General features: G+C 49.0%; 5 protein-coding genes across 5 annotated transcripts; 2 read left to right on the top strand and 3 right to left on the bottom strand.

Annotated features, from left to right (window-relative positions):
• Nucleotides 1-172: 172 nt before the first annotated feature.
• Nucleotides 173-2,146, bottom strand: F5891DRAFT_1211131 (uncharacterized protein; the record flags this gene model as incomplete). The annotated part of the gene is made up of 11 exons (XM_041369191.1): nucleotides 173-407; nucleotides 458-552; nucleotides 685-779; nucleotides 884-1,064; nucleotides 1,125-1,139; nucleotides 1,184-1,270; nucleotides 1,321-1,353; nucleotides 1,412-1,561; nucleotides 1,744-1,801; nucleotides 1,851-1,994; nucleotides 2,058-2,146. The coding sequence occupies 11 exons, from the start codon at nucleotides 2,144-2,146 to the stop codon at nucleotides 173-175; spliced, it is 1,182 nt and encodes a 393-aa protein (XP_041218143.1).
• Nucleotides 2,147-3,208: 1,062 nt separating this feature from the next.
• On the top strand, nucleotides 3,209-4,108 carry F5891DRAFT_1211130 (uncharacterized protein; the record flags this gene model as incomplete). The annotated part of the gene is made up of 5 exons (XM_041369190.1): nucleotides 3,209-3,253; nucleotides 3,323-3,380; nucleotides 3,438-3,487; nucleotides 3,543-3,672; nucleotides 3,711-4,108. 5 exons carry the CDS (start codon nucleotides 3,209-3,211, stop codon nucleotides 4,106-4,108), a joined length of 681 nt encoding a protein of 226 aa, XP_041218142.1.
• A 1,154-nt stretch (nucleotides 4,109-5,262) lies between these two features.
• Nucleotides 5,263-8,291, bottom strand: F5891DRAFT_1197581 (uncharacterized protein; the record flags this gene model as incomplete). Its single annotated transcript, XM_041368507.1, has 15 exons — nucleotides 5,263-5,301; nucleotides 5,353-5,455; nucleotides 5,508-5,539; nucleotides 5,595-5,746; nucleotides 5,808-6,098; nucleotides 6,155-6,315; nucleotides 6,369-6,377; nucleotides 6,427-6,493; nucleotides 6,544-6,561; nucleotides 6,612-6,626; nucleotides 6,675-6,683; nucleotides 6,730-6,857; nucleotides 6,915-6,974; nucleotides 7,022-7,267; nucleotides 7,321-8,291. 15 exons carry the CDS (start codon nucleotides 8,289-8,291, stop codon nucleotides 5,263-5,265), a joined length of 2,301 nt encoding a protein of 766 aa, XP_041218141.1.
• Nucleotides 8,292-10,914: 2,623 nt separating this feature from the next.
• F5891DRAFT_1211127 (uncharacterized protein) lies at nucleotides 10,915-11,810 on the bottom strand (the record flags this gene model as incomplete). Its single annotated transcript, XM_041369189.1, has 5 exons — nucleotides 10,915-10,965; nucleotides 11,022-11,189; nucleotides 11,240-11,266; nucleotides 11,317-11,380; nucleotides 11,446-11,810. Coding segments are annotated over 5 exons (675 nt in total), but the record flags the coding sequence as incomplete, so codon positions are not given.
• Nucleotides 11,811-12,591: 781 nt separating this feature from the next.
• F5891DRAFT_1211120 (uncharacterized protein) lies at nucleotides 12,592-16,960 on the top strand (the record flags this gene model as incomplete). Its single annotated transcript, XM_041369188.1, has 21 exons — nucleotides 12,592-12,711; nucleotides 12,791-12,918; nucleotides 13,032-13,105; nucleotides 13,257-13,357; nucleotides 13,416-13,448; nucleotides 13,499-13,585; nucleotides 13,630-13,644; nucleotides 13,705-13,885; nucleotides 14,085-14,197; nucleotides 14,473-14,558; nucleotides 14,610-14,798; nucleotides 14,852-15,156; nucleotides 15,198-15,652; nucleotides 15,685-15,779; nucleotides 15,904-15,932; nucleotides 15,991-16,141; nucleotides 16,197-16,336; nucleotides 16,393-16,482; nucleotides 16,570-16,692; nucleotides 16,746-16,868; nucleotides 16,908-16,960. 21 exons carry the CDS (start codon nucleotides 12,592-12,594, stop codon nucleotides 16,958-16,960), a joined length of 2,691 nt encoding a protein of 896 aa, XP_041218139.1.
• Nucleotides 16,961-17,076: the final 116 nt, after the last annotated feature.

Genomic DNA, 17,076 nt, shown 5'->3' with positions numbered 1-17,076 from the left:
AAAGAACATTCATTCCTTGAAAATACATTTGATACTAGTAGTCGAGTCAGTTGTCGCAGCTTTGTTATGTTTCAGCAATTGAGCTGGTTCTTCCAACGTCGATGAACACTGAAATTCACGATGGTTAAATTTTATTATTGACCAGCCTGCCACTACAAGATCTACTGCAATATCACAGCTCATCGTGAACAACATTTCCATCTTCATCGATGTCCTCCATCTCGAGTTCAATCTGATTGTTTTTTATTTCATCAGGAAGATTGAAGAACATCTTCTCATCATCCACGGGTATGTCACTAGGCAACTCTGGGTCAACGGGAGGAGCGGGTTTCACGGTGTCATCTGTCGGTGCGGTCTCAGACACACCGAGTGATCGCCTGAGCACTCTATCCACACGAGTCAAGAACCTGCGTGGTGTTACTGTGAGACATTGTTGCATCAATTTGCCAGGACCTACAAGTTGGAGTCGGCAACTTCAAACCCGGAACGAACAAGAGCCCCGTCGATTAGGATGGAAGCAACTTCTTTAAGTTGAGCCTCAGAATTCGCCATCTGCATTCAATTGCTCGACATGTTCAAGGAGGCCTTCGATCAACGGCGATCGCGGATTAATTTCCAGGACTTTCTGCTTCTTCATATAGTCTTGCATGGCATCGTTCTGCTGGGCACCGCGGCTTGTGGCACCTGCAAATTTTTACCGAGTTTGAACCAGCACTGCCAAGTCATTAGTTGAAACGCATTCATGAGCTTTTGGATATTTGCTGTGAAACCCATGCTGTCTGCGACAATCGCACAAGGACTCGTGACGAGCCTATTAGAGACGATCACTGACGAATATGCACCTCAGGCCAAAATGTCATATGATCGTAAAATGAGTACTCACCATTCTTAACATTGTCTCCAGCCTCAATTTTCAGCCACTCCAGGAGGGGAGCGTATTTGTCTGTCAATTCCGCAATTGTATCCTTTTCCTCTGGGGTGTCTGTGTGCGGATGAGAATAACGAAGACCCTCGCGTTGATGGGGATTTACCATCTCCAAAGTCCGGTCCAGCCTTGCAACGTCCTGAAATGGAACCCCATCAGTAAGATAATCTTTCAATCGTGCGAGGCGTCAGTAACTTACTTCCAATTCCGGATGCTTTAAAGCATAATCTCGTCCAAAGGCTCGTTCAGAAGCAGTACTTCGTACCCGCGGGCATGCAACTTTTCTACGAACACGCTTTGAGACAGGTGCTCGATGGATTTACCCATGTCGGCGAGGTAGAAAATCTGCATTATGTTTAAACCACGTCACTCCATTTCTTCTCAATACCACTCACCTGCTTTTGCCCTTGCTTCCTGTTCTCCAAATACTGGGATGCGTGCAATTTAAAAATATGCCCCCGAATGATAATAATGATAGTCACTAACCGAGTCAAACGATACGACTTCCCGTTGGTTTGTGTTAAAGCGTACAAGAGCTGCTAGTTTCTGGCGGTTTTTACTGTCCTCTGACGCGGCGAGTTTCAGAGCTGGATGAGACGTCGTAAAATAATTTGCTTGATCTGCTTGAGGAAAGAGCTGGACTGGAGGGTTTCGCGAGAGACATTCAATGGAAGATCATCGGCTAGATGTTAGATATACAAGTTAACACAAATTCTGGGTCGAACCAAACCAATTTACCGTCAATAATAACTTTCACCCAGCTAGCCCATTTCGGCAAGCCATATTCGCCGGTCGGAGGTGATGAACGCGTGCTTCACTAGCAGCCTGACGTCCTTTGCTGAATTATCAAGCGGTTTGTTGAAAAACTCTTCAGACCTTGAAAGACATAGGTGAGAAGCACATAATAATAATCATGACTACTCACAAACGCGAAGGAATGTAAATGAGTGCACGGAAAGATACGCCTGATTCTGGGTCACCAGGGAAATGGTGCCATGCAAGGGGTTTCTGAAAGTCTTTGAAGGTTCCTTGCGACGTCGTCTTCTGGTTCTTCTTCGACAGGCAGCGACTTATCAGGAGTTCGGGTCTTCATAGCCTGTAGAGGAGGAGTGTTGCTGGAAAGCTTGCTGACCGCAGGCGGCGTCGCACGAGCATTGTCGGCGGTAGCAACTTTCCGCGCAGCGAGCGGCGGACTGGGAAGCCTAAGCGAGTAACTTTCATTAGGCAGGCGTCGGCAGTTTTGCCGAAACATTGTCACATGACCGGGAAAACGTGGCACTTTTTCCTCGACAGATTACGTAAGTCGAGGAAAAAGTGCCACGTTTTCCCCATCGCGTGACGGCATCCAGAACCTTCGTAAACCGTTTCTCTTCCAAACCTACTCATGGGGCATCTTGGCTCGCTTGTCTCTGGCAACATCGGATCTTCGGACTCATACGCCCCCTTCATGCATCCTTTTACGATTCAGACTTCCTCACCAAAACGTCGCTGAGCCAGGACGTCTTCGTTGATGCATCGGCAGTACATGGAGATCTTCGCGATTCGCTTCAACGTCTGCTCCTTGGAAAATTCATCCTTGCCCAACTTGTCTGTCACTGACTTGGACATACGAGTCAAGGAACCCATTTCGGCGGAGCTATCATACTCATGTCGATTCTGGGGGACTCATGCCAGCTCTACATCCTTCGAATCGTCGCTCGCCAAGGAAGTTGAAGCTTTGTCGATGGAGAGCGCCTTCTTTGGTGGTTGGAAGCATCGGCTCTGATGAAAGGCATTGGCGGCTCGGTAGTGACTCTCTTATTTATTACAGACTGGTTTCCGGTGCGTAGCTCAATTTCATTTTTCTTCGACTATTCTTATGGGCAGCGGGGTGGTCGTAGGGTCGTGCCGAGTTCACGCATGTCAGTGACGGATACCACATTCACTACGCCGACACTTCTTCGAAGGAGAACTTGACAACTGGTGTATTGCGATATGGTAAGCCAACAATTCGCATGGTCTTTCCGCTATGCGTCTCACTCAGTTATTCCTGTGACTTATTGGAAACTCTAGACGAGGGGTCTTTCTTCACCACATCTCCAGCAGCGACACCCTCCCTCATGCCTACGCCCACATTCTCTCAGGCTACTCCCTACATATCAAGCCCTGCCTCTGCTACTGAAGCGACATCGAACCATTCTTCGAATCGTTTCATATTCTTCTAAAATAGAGGCGGACTCCGATCTTGTCTGTCAGCCCGGTGTCGGATGGATCGAAATTAATAAAACATTGCAGCGCCAAGGTATGATCGCAACGCACATTTCGTCGTGTAACTCACATCCTTGGAAGGTATATCATTATTCTTTCCCATACGTTCAACCATCGGTGCTGTATCGTTCAACGACAATCTTTACTTAGTTGGATCCCGGCCCAGGCGCAACTATCGGTGGTATGATGAGCTCAGGTTGCTCAGGCAGTACGTATCAGAAGTCATAAATTGGCGACACTGTTATTGACGTATTGACCTTGGCAGCGAATGCCGTCCGGTACGGTACTGCGAATGGCGAATGGTTCTTGAATGCGGTATGCGTCGATTTCCTTGACAATATATGAGTTGGTTGATTGGATACCTCCATAGACGGTTGTTCTTCCTTCTGGAGAAGTCATCAAAACTCGCCAAAGTGCTCGGAAATCTGCAGCTGGGTTCGACGCCACGAAGTTCAAGTTGTTCATCGGTGCCGAGGGCACTCTTGGTATCATCACAGAAGGTGATAGATATCACGTAGTTTGCTCTTGTCGATCGCAGTAACACTTCTTTTGGTCACCATCCGGCGAGCTCCTGTCCTGCCAACAACAGTTGCCATCGTATACTTCCCTGATGTGAAGCGCGCAACGGAGGCCGTCATCGACGTAATCAACGGCAGCGTTGGCATCTGTAGGTTATCCCTTCCACATCAAGCAGCACGCTCACCCCAGGACCCAGAATGCGTTGAACTCTGCGACTCCGAATTCATGCGATCTATAAATTTATGTGGTGCATCTCAGCGCAAATATCCTGAACAGGGCTCTCTCTTCTTTAAATTCCAACGTCCAACGTCTGCTTCGATCGCAGAGACTGCCAGGATCGTTAAGGAAATTGTACAGAAGCACGGCGGCACTGATTATCAACTTGCGCGTACCGAGAAGGAAGTCCTTGACCTGTGAGCAGGCTGGAAGGGAGTCGGGGGTGGAGTACTGATGTTTGGTAAGTCCAAGCTGCTGCAGGTCCAGGCATGTCTTATACTTTCCGACTGCAGCGTGCCATTCGAAACTACCCCAGCTTGTGTATGAATGTGTATCGCGCTATTCTGACTCGAGTCGCGTTCAAAATATTCGTTCTTAATGATGTTGAGTAGACTACGTATACATTTGTATAAGGATCAGATTGCTCGTAAACTTTCGATTCGGACTGATATCCCTGCCTCTCTGGCTCACGCCGACCAGGTGCGAGAGAGCATATCTTTCAAATCTTGAGCCTCAATTTCAGCTTGCGCGCGGTCCAAGGCGGAGGTTTGCATAGCTTTGATAACCTTCTTCAACCGTTTGAAACAGGTGACCTGTTTATAGACCCCTTGAATCAAATCAACCTGAAACCCTGAAGTGATTGCAAGGTTATTAATTTGTTCATCAAACCCTGACTTCGCGAAGCGCTCAATATCCGCGCGATGAATCTCTGGGTCTATGTTGAGTAAAAATCCGGGACCCCCAGGACTTGGACCCCTGGAGCCGCTGAGAGTGTAACACTCGAGTTCTCTTCTCGGCGATTGTATTGGGGTTTCAGCATCTGAGTCTCCATCGTAGAACAAAGGGTCTTTTGGGAGGTCTTTGGGCTCCAGACCGTTGGATTGAATAGCAGTACGTGGTTTGGACATAATTATAGACTTGAAATCTAATTGTTAGTGGCCTTCAATTAAATTTAGTAAACCTACCGAGCGCGTGAATTGATTCTGATGGTGTAATGGATTTTGCACGGAGCGGTCGAGAAGAAAGATTATTGGCCCCTAATTGCCAAAATTCCCGCGATTAAATATCCCTATTCTTATGTTAGGGGTCTCTTAACCTGGCCCGCCCCTTGTCTACTCAACGTCATTATGTAAGAGACGATCATCAGATCATGAGCAAAAGAAAATGACGGTGAACGTGCATTTCAAATTTCAAGGAGGAGCGCGCGTCCGACTGCAGCGGATGGATAAGGAGATGGAGGCCCGTTTAGATTCGACATCATGCATCATGCCCCGCCGGTGCTAGCATAAGCGCAAAGCAACTGGGCACATTGACAAGGCTCTAGTGCGTCGGGGAGGGGGGGAGGGAGGGGGGACTTACGCTAGGCGGATGACGAGTCCGATTACGAGGACGTACTGATGTACCGGTGAGCTGGGCTGGAGTGGAGTGGGGGGTGAGAGACGTACCTTGTACCGATGGAGGAAACGCATGCTGAGGCCTGCGAGGATGCCAAAGAATGTCAGTGCGACGGATTGGGTCTGGATGAAGTATGTCGCGTTCACGATGGACCTTCCGGGCTATGTCAGCGCGAGGTCTTATGCACAGATTGAAAGAGGGATACCAGGGTTTCACCACTAGGACGAATGAATACATCTGTAACACCGCACGATCAGCTTCGCTGATATGATGAATGAGGCTGGACACTCACAAAGTCAAAAAAGCCTATACACGCTGCACATACGACACTTCTGTTCCTCACGAACCGCGGGGCGATCACGGGCATGGTGGCATAGCGGAGATCCCATACTGCGAATACGGCGAGGAGGACGACTCCCATTGCGAGCATGGCGATGATCGAGCCTGCACACCAGTCAATCAACCCCACCTTTCTCAAATCCAAATCCAAACGTCAAGAACGAACCATTCTTCCGCTGTCCATTCACAGTCTGACTAATCGTCAACGGAAGCAAAGTGAGCGAAACCGCAAACCCGAGAAGAACGAGTCCCACGAAGTCGAGCTGTTCTGCGGAGCGGAGGAAGCGGGCGAGTGTGGATTCGTGTTTGAGGCTTGGGGGACTTGAGACGGAGACGCTGCGGGTGCGTGGTTTGGTGGAGTCGAGGAGGGCGAGCTTTTTAGCTTTGCGTTCTGCCCAGAGGAGGGTGATGATGAGGGGCGCGAGGGAGATGGGGACAAGGATGGCGAACATGCCGTCTGTGCATCACGTTGCGTTGAGAAGACCTCAATGTGAGATGATAGGCATGACTTACAGCCCCATCGCCAGCCGATATGCTCGATGACTGCCGAGGATATGTTTGACCCGATGAACGCGTTGACGAGGAAGGGTGCTGAGACAAGGGAGACGACTAGGCCGCGCCATGCGAGGGTTGTGATATCGGCGATGATGATCTGTGTGAGCAGCTGTAATCCGCTGAGCCAAGTAGATTAAAGGCTGGAACAGATGTGGTTATGACCCATGCTCACGTGTATCCACTAGAGGGATGGGTAAAAATAGAACAAGGAGGTGAGGATTGGGACGTACACGGCGTATAGAATGATGCCCCCGGCTATGGTGCTGACGTTGGGGGCTGAGGCTATCACGGCGTAGCCTAGTGGTGGCTTGGTATCAGTTGTGGGTGAGTTCATGTAAAGGACGTACCGAGAACGTAAAAGATCACTAGGAGGGTGATGTCAGATAGGCGCTTGAAGGGTACAGCACGCACTCACAGACGCCGACATAGGCTGTGCCTCAGGAAGAAACATCGGCGACTTTCGCAATTACGGGTTTACCAACAGCAACTGGGAAAGATGAGTGAATGAATAGGGTGGGATAAGGAGATATTACCGATGAGGGACTGTGCGACGGTGATGGAACTGATGAGGCTGTGTTTACCGAAGAATGAAGTCGCGAATGTGAGGTATGCATAAGTCGTGGAGGCGTCAAGGGAGTATATATATGAGGCAAGTCCAATGCTATCAATAGCAGTTTCATTAGTCGATGATGCTTGTGCTGCTGCGAGTGGGACGTACCCGATGAAGAGACACCAGCGGGAGTAGAGCGGGAATACATGTAATTTTGAAGATTTATACCTTGAGGAAGTTGGATGTAGGCTGCAGACATTATGGTAAGTCGTTACCCTTTGAAACGAAGCAGTTTGGTCGAATCTGGTAAATGGATTGGAGGGCAGCCACGGGCAATTTTTGATCGGACACGAGGCAGATGGGGATTACTGCTATCAACAAGGAAGGGTAATGCATCTGGGCCATCGTGGTATCGTTCCCATGGGAAGAGCATAACGAATGGTCGAAGGTCCTCCGGCCAGAGGACAGGGATACCAGTACAGATAGTAGTAACTGGACGAGGGGATGTTGAACGAGAAAGTCTGATATAAATTGATCAGTGTGATGTAATGATTAGAATCAAAATGAAACGTACCGATGATCTGATAGAATAGGCTGAGAAGCTGAAGCCTCATTCCCATCAGGCACGTTGCTTGATACCGTCTGCCTTTTAACAGCTGCTGCACGCAGACACTTTTTGCTTCCCCGGTGGTTGCTGAACGCTTTGAACTGATCAGGTGCAAAGAGAGGGATGTCAGATGAGACACTTGTCTGGCACCATCCGTCGCAGTCAGGGCATTGAAGGGTCCAGTGTGACCGATCGCTGATGCCAACAGCCAGGTGTCCGGGCGTAAACACCTTAAGGAGCGAATCGGGTGTGTTTAGTCTGAGCTCTGTGGGAATATCAATAGAAGGTTCCTCGGCTTCGGCGCGTAACGGTTGAGTCTCGGAATCTGAGAAATTCAAAGGGTCCAGGTCCAAGTCGGAGTCGGTACTATCGGACTGAAATAACGATCGAACGTGAATGCACCGCTCGCTGCCTCGATGGCTGACCAAGGAGCTGAATTGGCCTTCATGCCAAAGCATAAGGCCTGAGGGTATGCTGGTCTGGCACCATACCTTGCAGTCAGGACAACGAAGGGTCCATTTCGGACCACTGCCATCAACCTCGAGGCCATTTGCCCTGAATACATCATGCAGCGCCTCGGCAGTATTTAATTTGAGTGCCGCATCAATGTCGAAGTCCGGAGGTAGGGCGATTGATGGTATATGCGGGGGTTCTGACTCTTGGGAATCACATCTACCATCAGAATCCCAGCGATCGGATAGTGTATCAGGCGAAGTATAAGAAACTGAATAGTACCCATCCAAATCATCAGGGTGTAATTGTACTTGAAAATCTATGGTGGGACTGCGAGAGTGTCCGGATATATGGGAATCATGAGAAGACGTGCGATTTGATCCGTGTTGCGAAGTTTCATTTGAGTCGTTACTGATGCTGGATGCTGAAGTGTCGTAAATTAATGGGAACCGGCCTGCATGCGATGGACAAGTGTTAGAATACATAATAAACAAGAGCGTGTCTTTGAAAATGACAGTCGGTGTGCCGACAGGACAGAGAGGGCATATGAGTTGTAATAAGAGACGCGACTTAATGATATCAAAAGTCACGTGATTTCACACATGACATCCAAAATACTGTATCTGAGTGAGCAGCGCCCTTCAACATATGTTTTTCATTGATTCAACTATCTAGATATGTTTTAAAGTAGTATAAACACCCCCCTTCAGTCTTCCGCAAACGATTTGGTAAAGTTTTGATGCCGCTATCGAGGAACTCAGAACCTATGTTTTGAAAGTTCAGTGGCTGTATATTTAAGGTTTACAAGCTGACCAATATTGAGCCCTATGTTCGGCATTCTCCTTTTACACTCCTCTTGGCCGCGGGAGCAACCATCCTCACCGTGGCACAGCCACTATCTTCAGTGCCATGCGTGCGGTTTGTCGTATCAGTCTTCGCCGCTGTTGGGACTCCATCGAGCTTCATCTCTTCAAACGTGGGCGGGACAACTGTTCGCGTGCTCAGACACAAGGATAATTCTAATCGCACGACCACCAAACGTGTTCGAAACAAGGAAGAGGCCAATTCCCAGACGTTCTCGAAGAGGCAAGCTCGCCGTCAAAGAAGAGGACGGATACTTCCGCGACGTCCGTTTACCGCACCTTGCTAAAGAATCACCCTAAAAATAAATACATCACTTCTATCGCTTCGAGCTCCGACTTTTCTGTTCTGACTTCGAACTGACTATCCCCTTTTACACTCGCGCCCCGTGCTGCCCGACACCTATCTTGGACAGGCGCTTCCGAGTGAATAGGGCACGTAAATCACTGGACGGGGGAGGTCCAGAGGGAATAACGTGAGTTAGGGTGTTTCTATACTGGCATACTTACATGGTAGATAGTCAGATTACCCGTTACTGATGCAGCGGGTACGCGATACCGCAAGCAGCTCTAGGGACGTGTTCACGAGAATGTGGACCGGGACACCAGTTCCTCACCTGCTAGATTTAATGCATTTAAAAATGACGGAAGAAAAGAAGCCTGATGCGCTCGTATAACCCTGCCAGGAACCCAGCTCGTAAAATTCTAATCAAACGTACACATGGACATGGCCCAGATCAAAGATGATTGCACAAAGAAACAAAAAAGATCGGTACTGCCCTCGGCGAGTTTGCGCAAGCAGTTGAAGCTTTGAGCAGCACGGCATATCGATGCTCAATATGAGCACACAACTTGCTCATGAAGCCATGTCTCTGTGCCCCGAGGGAAGCTGCTTCGTACGAAGACCTGCAAGCGGCAGCGCGCAAGGGCGCAGTCTTATTTCAGGTCAATACTCGTGCAATGCCATCATCGCTCGACGTCAGGAGACCCAGACCCTCATCATGTTCCTTTGTCGTCTCTCACTCCCACAGATCTGAACAATCTCAAGGATAGCTTCGCCAGGGCGATACGACACGCATCTATCATAGGCCCAAAGGAGTCGCACAATGATCTAACAGTCATCTTGTGTGGGACGAGATCATACGACCCGTCGTCAACGTCTTCCAGTTGGACGTGAAATTACAATCCCACTCTCGAATCTGGCTGTGCCCAACAGCAGCTTCATAGCTATCCCCTCTCCACGCAGCTCACACGTGTCGAACGAACCCAGATCGCTGTTAGACATCTGCTCGTACACACCGACAGTTTCGGCCCCGGTCAGGTCTAGACATGTAATGAATAATCGTGTCACTCCGTCCTGTGAGTGCATTGGACAAGGACAACCGGGCGCAGGGAAAGGTGAGGCGCTATTGGGGATTCATAAGCTCGTCCCTGCGACGGCCAACCATACCACTATTCCTGCGGACGCAGCCGCACTCAAAGCCTTGCAAGGGAACACCCTGGGTGCATGTGGCTTGTTATGGCAAGCAGGATCCTATGCAGGCTTATGATTCTCGTTTTCTCATGAGAGAAATTTTGGTTGGGCGCTATTCCTCCGTCGTAGGCAGCGTTGAGGTATCACCCAAAGAACACCCCATGTGACACGATTTAATAATTACATCACTTGACTACGCAACAACCACATCTGTCCGACATCCTCTGCTGCTACATAGGAAAATCGTCTGAGCTTTCTGCCGTTCCATATTCTGAGGTTTCTTCCGTTCCGTCTTCTTGGTCTTCTTCCGTTCCATACCCCGAACATTCTTGCGTTTCATCCCCCTCATCACTATCATACTCAATCTCCTCAATGCCGCTAGAACCATAATGTGCTACATGTAATCAGTACAAAGACACGTTCTAAAACAGCTATATGTAGAGGCACGCACCGTCTATTGGTGCAATGAAAGAGTTAGTGTTCGCATTCATCCCAAAAGACAAGATCACATACTATATGCATACGGGACATCACCTGGTCCGGGAGACATGCCCGGAGTCTCACGAGCAAGGCGTAAAAACACTTCCTGGTCGTGTTGGGGTCAACAAGCGGCAACAAATTGAGGAGACGTGATCACGCACATACTGAGAGCGGGACATGACCGTAGCACCATCAGCGTCCGCTAAGAAGCTCGAAACACGAGATCACGCACTTCCTGAGAGCAGGACATGGTCGCGGCACCATCAGCGTCCGCTGAGAAGCTCAAAACACGAGATAATTGACTGCCGACTCTTCTACAATAAGCTCGTAGATACAAAGGTGGCCCTACATAGAAGACATAAGTCCTTGCAAGCATTCATAGTCACATCGAGACAGCTTACGCCTCGCATCATATGTTCATCGACACCTATGAGTTCTGGAAACTCGCGATTTCCTTTATAGACCTCACCCATTCGGCGCCAGAGACACGCCGGGGCATTCATGGCTGAGAAGACATGGTTGGAATGAAGAAGCAATCGCTCAAAAGCTTCTTCTATGAAAATGAGGTCCTTGTAACATGGTCGATCGCAAAACTGCATCAGTAAGGACTCAAGCTCACGATATCGCGTAGGGACTGCGCAACAGCCTAAGTATGATCAGCAACGTTAGTAAATATCGTAAAAGATCATCGCTCACTCGGAATGTGGGTCGCAGCACCGACAACGGTTGCAGAATTTGCCGCTTCGATTGTCGAGAAACACTGAAGATAAACAGGTGTTCGAGTCAAATCAATGTCTCAACAAGAACAAGAAGACAACGACTTACTTGCGATTCATCCACCTTGACAGTCGTGCATAGCCCTTGACATGATCATACGGTTTGAGCAGACCTGCCTCATATTTGCTCTGAATAACGCGACTCAGTCGTTCATCCCGAGTGCCTGACTCCTGATCTGCAGCAGTCAACAAAAACATTTCTGTCTTGGTGGTAGACGGTAGAAGAGGGGGTGCAGGCTCTTCAGCGGGTGCCTCAGGAGGATGTGCCGGAGGGTTCGATGTCGCTTCAGTAGCAGAGGCAGGGCTTGATATGTAGGGAGTAGCCTGAGAGAATGTGGGCGTAGGCATGAGGGAGGGTGTCGCTGCTGGAGATGTGGTGAAGAAAGACCCCTCGTCTAGAGTTTCCAATAAGTCACAGGAATAACTGAGTGAGACGCATAGCGGAAAGACCATGCGAATTGTTGGCTTACCATATCGCAATACACCAGTTGTCAAGTTCTCCTTCGAAGAAGTGTCGGCGTAGTGAATGTGGTATCCGTCACTGACATGCGTGAACTCGGCACGACCCTACGACCACCCCGCTGCCCATAAGAATAGTCGAAGAAAAATGAAATTGAGCTACGCACCGGAAACCAGTCTGTAATAAATAAGAGAGTCACTACCGAGCCGCCAATGCCTTTCATCAGAGCCGATGCTTCCAACCACCAAAGAAGGCGCTCTCCATCGACAAAGCTTCAACTTCCTTGGCGAGCGACGATTCGAAGGATGTAGAGCTGGCATGAGTCCCCCAGAATCGACATGAGTATGATAGCTCCGCCGAAATGGGTTCCTTGACTCGTATGTCCAAGTCAGTGACAGACAAGTTGGGCAAGGATGAATTTTCCAAGGAGCAGACGTTGAAGCGAATCGCGAAGATCTCCATGTACTGCCGATGCATCAACGAAGACGTCCTGGCTCAGCGACGTTTTGGTGAGGAAGTCTGAATCGTAAAAGGATGCATGAAGGGGGCGTATGAGTCCGAAGATCCGATGTTGCCAGAGACAAGCGAGCCAAGATGCCCCATGAGTAGGTTTGGAAGAGAAACGGTTTACGAAGGTTCTGGATGCCGTCACGCGATGGGGAAAACGTGGCACTTTTTCCTCGACTTACGTAATCTGTCGAGGAAAAAGTGCCACGTTTTCCCGGTCATGTGACAATGTTTCGGCAAAACTGCCGACGCCTGCCTAATGAAAGTTACTCGCTTAGGCTTCCCAGTCCGCCGCTCGCTGCGCGGAAAGTTGCTACCGCCGACAATGCTCGTGCGACGCCGCCTGCGGTCAGCAAGCTTTCCAGCAACACTCCTCCTCTACAGGCTATGAAGACCCGAACTCCTGATAAGTCGCTGCCTGTCGAAGAAGAACCAGAAGACGACGTCGCAAGGAACCTTCAAAGACTTTCAGAAACCCCTTGCATGGCACCATTTCCCTGGTGACCCAGAATCAGGCGTATCTTTCCGTGCACTCATTTACATTCCTTCGCGTTTGTGAGTAGTCATGATTATTATTATGTGCTTCTCACCTATGTCTTTCAAGGTCTGAAGAGTTTTTCAACAAACCGCTTGATAATTCAGCAAAGGACGTCAGGCTGCTAGTGAAGCACGCGTTCATCACCTCCGACCGGCGAATATGGCTTGCCGAAATGGGCTAGCTGGGTGAAAGTTATTATTGACGGTAAATTGGTTTGGTTCGACCCAGAATTTGTGTTAACTTGTATATCTAACATCTAGCCGATGATCTTCCATTGAATGTCTCTCGCGAAACCCTCCAGTCCAGCTCTTTCCTCAAGCAGATCAAGCAAATTATTTTACGACGTCTCATCCAGCTCTGAAACTCGCCGCGTCAGAGGACAGTAAAAACCGCCAGAAACTAGCAGCTCTTGTACGCTTTAACACAAACCAACGGGAAGTCGTATCGTTTGACTCGGTTAGTGACTATCATTATTATCATTCGGGGGCATATTTTTAAATTGCACGCATCCCAGTATTTGGAGAACAGGAAGCAAGGGCAAAAGCAGGTGAGTGGTATTGAGAAGAAATGGAGTGACGTGGTTTAAACATAATGCAGATTTTCTACCTCGCCGACATGGGTAAATCCATCGAGCACCTGTCTCAAAGCGTGTTCGTAGAAAAGTTGCATGCCCGCGGGTACGAAGTACTGCTTCTGAACGAGCCTTTGGACGAGATTATGCTTTAAAGCATCCGGAATTGGAAGTAAGTTACTGACGCCTCGCACGATTGAAAGATTATCTTACTGATGGGGTTCCATTTCAGGACGTTGCAAGGCTGGACCGGACTTTGGAGATGGTAAATCCCCATCAACGCGAGGGTCTTCGTTATTCTCATCCGCACACAGACACCCCAGAGGAAAAGGATACAATTGCGGAATTGACAGACAAATACGCTCCCCTCCTGGAGTGGCTGAAAATTGAGGCTGGAGACAATGTTAAGAATGGTGAGTACTCATTTTACGATCATATGACATTTTGGCCTGAGGTGCATATTCGTCAGTGATCGTCTCTAATAGGCTCGTCACGAGTCCTTGTGCGATTGTCGCAGACAGCATGGGTTTCACAGCAAATATCCAAAAGCTCATGAATGCGTTTCAACTAATGACTTGGCAGTGCTGGTTCAAACTCGGTAAAAATTTGCAGGTGCCACAAGCCGCGGTGCCCAGCAGAACGATGCCATGCAAGACTATATGAAGAAGCAGAAAGTCCTGGAAATTAATCCGCGATCGCCGTTGATCGAAGGCCTCCTTGAACATGTCGAGCAATTGAATGCAGATGGCGAATTCTGAGGCTCAACTTAAAGAAGTTGCTTCCATCCTAATCGACGGGGCTCTTGTTCGTTCCGGGTTTGAAGTTGCCGACTCCAACTTGTAGGTCCTGGCAAATTGATGCAACAATGTCTCACAGTAACACCACGCAGGTTCTTGACTCGTGTGGATAGAGTGCTCAGGCGATCACTCGGTGTGTCTGAGACCGCACCGACAGATGACACCGTGAAACCCGCTCCTCCCGTTGACCCAGAGTTGCCTAGTGGAAGAGGAGGGCTGTTGGTGTGTGGAAGGAGAGTGGGAACATGGCAAGGGAGAGAATTCGAGGCAAGGTTGAAGGAGATGTAGGGTATGTATTTATTTTAATTTGGTTTGCTCTATTTCTGATCCCACTTCTTAGGGAGAACGACCCTGACGCAACGAGGAAACGAAGGAAAGTCGAGGCCGAGATGAAGGTCTCTGGAGCGGACTGGGAACGGTTTCCGAAGGATGTGGATGAATTTGACCTTCAACACGCACAAGGGAAAGGCGAATTCACGTTTGACTTTGTGGAGGGTTTACTTGTGAAGGCTCTGCGCGCTGGCGATTGGTACGTTGCAGTTGAGCTACACACGGTTACGCTTTTTATATCATGTTTTCCAGGGTTCTCCTTGACGAGATTAACCTGACAAGTCCCGAGACGCTAGGATGTATTACAGGCCTCCTGCGCGGTCCAACAGCCTCAATCACGCTTACTGAGCAAGGCTCCCTATTTGCTGTCCCACGACATCCCGGTTTCCGTCTTTTCGCATGCATGAAGCCCCCCACTGACGCCGGCAAGGATGACCTCCCGCCTACCATCCGTGCGCGCTTCACAGAAATTGATGTTCCTCCCTCCGATGCAGATCGCGAGACTCTTCTCAGCATTTTTTCGCAGTACATTGGAACAAGTGCGGTTGGTGATAAAGGTGCCGTGATGGATGTTGCAGAGTTTCGTATCTCTGTCAAGGTGCAGAACTTGCAGACGGCTCAAACAAGAAGCCACATTACAGTATGCGCACGCTAGCGAGAGCCCTGACGTTTGCTGCAGATATTGCAGGATTGTTCGGGTTGCGACGGGCGCTTTGGGAGGGGATGTTGATGGCATTTACAAGCGCCGAAGCTGTGACTGCCCTTGCACAGAAGCACATCCTTGCTGGTGTCCGCAATCCTCGATCTTTGCTTGCCAGGGAACCTGGGCGGTCTGTAGAAGAATTCATCAAGTTTGGACCATTTCATCTAGAGAAGGGACCACTCCCCGAGGATCCCGTAGAGGAATATATTGTGCCATCATTAGTTGAGCTCGTCGACCTCGCAAGAATCGTCTTAACTCGACGTTTCCCCGTGCTAATTGAGGGTCCCACCTCGGCGGCAAGACGAGTGCAGTTGAATACCTCGCTCGCAGAACCGGCCGCCGCTTTATCCGTATCAACAACTATGAGCACGCTGATGTGCAGGAATACCTCGGCTCATACGTTTCTGATTTTGCCACTGGCAAGCTCGTGTTCAAAGATGGCCTACTCGTCCACACAGCCCTGGCGCCGCCATCAAAGTGAAGGTTATCGTTGACCGGTCTTCTTCGTGCTCCTGCTAGGATCGTCTTCCCCTCCTATCCATTCAATTGACCCATCCTCGATTTTCGTCATTTTTCTTCATCGCACGGTTATGTTTGGCAGCTTGGAAAGCCGATACATCAAACTTGAAAGTGAGTCACTCTATATTGCCTTCGTGTCTCTTTCTTGACCCTTACCGTCTATCTACAGTCATCAGCGGAAAGAATTTTAAAGTTCCTTCGGGGCGCATTCCAGCTGACATCTATGTATCCATCAACCCTAACTCCCGGAGACGTTGGAAATCGGCCATCAGCGTCTTATCATCTGATGAATCTGTAGCGTGGGAGGATACCATAACCCTGTAAAGTCCTCACAGACTATCCTGCACGATGCGAGAACTGATGTTCGGTTTATAGATCATCACATGCCTCACCTGTACTATCAGTGGAAATCAGGGAATCCTATGAGCTTGGCCGAATGCTAGGCAGCGGAGAGGTCATAGGGAAGCTCCAAACGTCGTGGGATGAGCTACTCGATCACGATGATGAGTCATTCGGTAAGTAACCTCCTTCTCATTCATGCACATTCTTACATGTTACTGTCCTATTATAGGTTCTATTCCTTCTCTAATCTGGCCCGATTATTTTCTCGTTTACGCTTATCAAACATTTGAAGCAACACAACTTTTACATCTCACCACCGGTGGGCAATGTTATATGTGCGTATGCAAGACACGGTAAGTTTCGCATGTCGCTGTCGTGAGACTGATGAGCTCATAGTATGATACAGACATCTTCCGTGATCGTTTATTCGACCCAGGATGTGGTTTTATCGCACTTTTGGTCGACATGTTGGAACATCGCTTAACTGAGGATCCTGCTATCCAAATCCTCGGCCAACTTGCGAGCCATAGTACGACATATGCATTTGCATTCATATATAGCGCCTGACTAGCAGACCTCCAGTTGACGTCCAGACTGACTTGATTCAAAGAGGATTCATTGAGAAATTGGTGTCGCTGATGAAAAGTCGAAAGCACGAAACAAGTAGTGGGGCTATTCTCGCGATGTTGTCAATTCTCTGGCACCGTGAGTTTCTTATATGATAACATCTCTTCTGCTGCTTAGCTTTTTTCAGCATACATTACGACTTAAAGCAATTGAGGAAGGTGTCGCTGTGACATTGATCAATCGTTTAAAACACCGGAAGAACTGTTTGCTTGCGGCTTACGCATTCTCTCGTATCCTGGACTTCGGTCAGTTTTTCACCCGATGTCATCATGGAATCTTCCTCAAC

This window comes from Suillus fuscotomentosus, assembly GCF_016647785.1.
Source record: "Suillus fuscotomentosus strain FC203 chromosome Unknown F5891scaffold_126, whole genome shotgun sequence".
NCBI lineage: Eukaryota > Fungi > Basidiomycota > Agaricomycetes > Boletales > Suillaceae > Suillus > Suillus fuscotomentosus.
The sequence above is the reverse complement of the archived record's forward strand: the minus strand, read 5'-3'. Positions and strand labels throughout refer to the sequence as shown.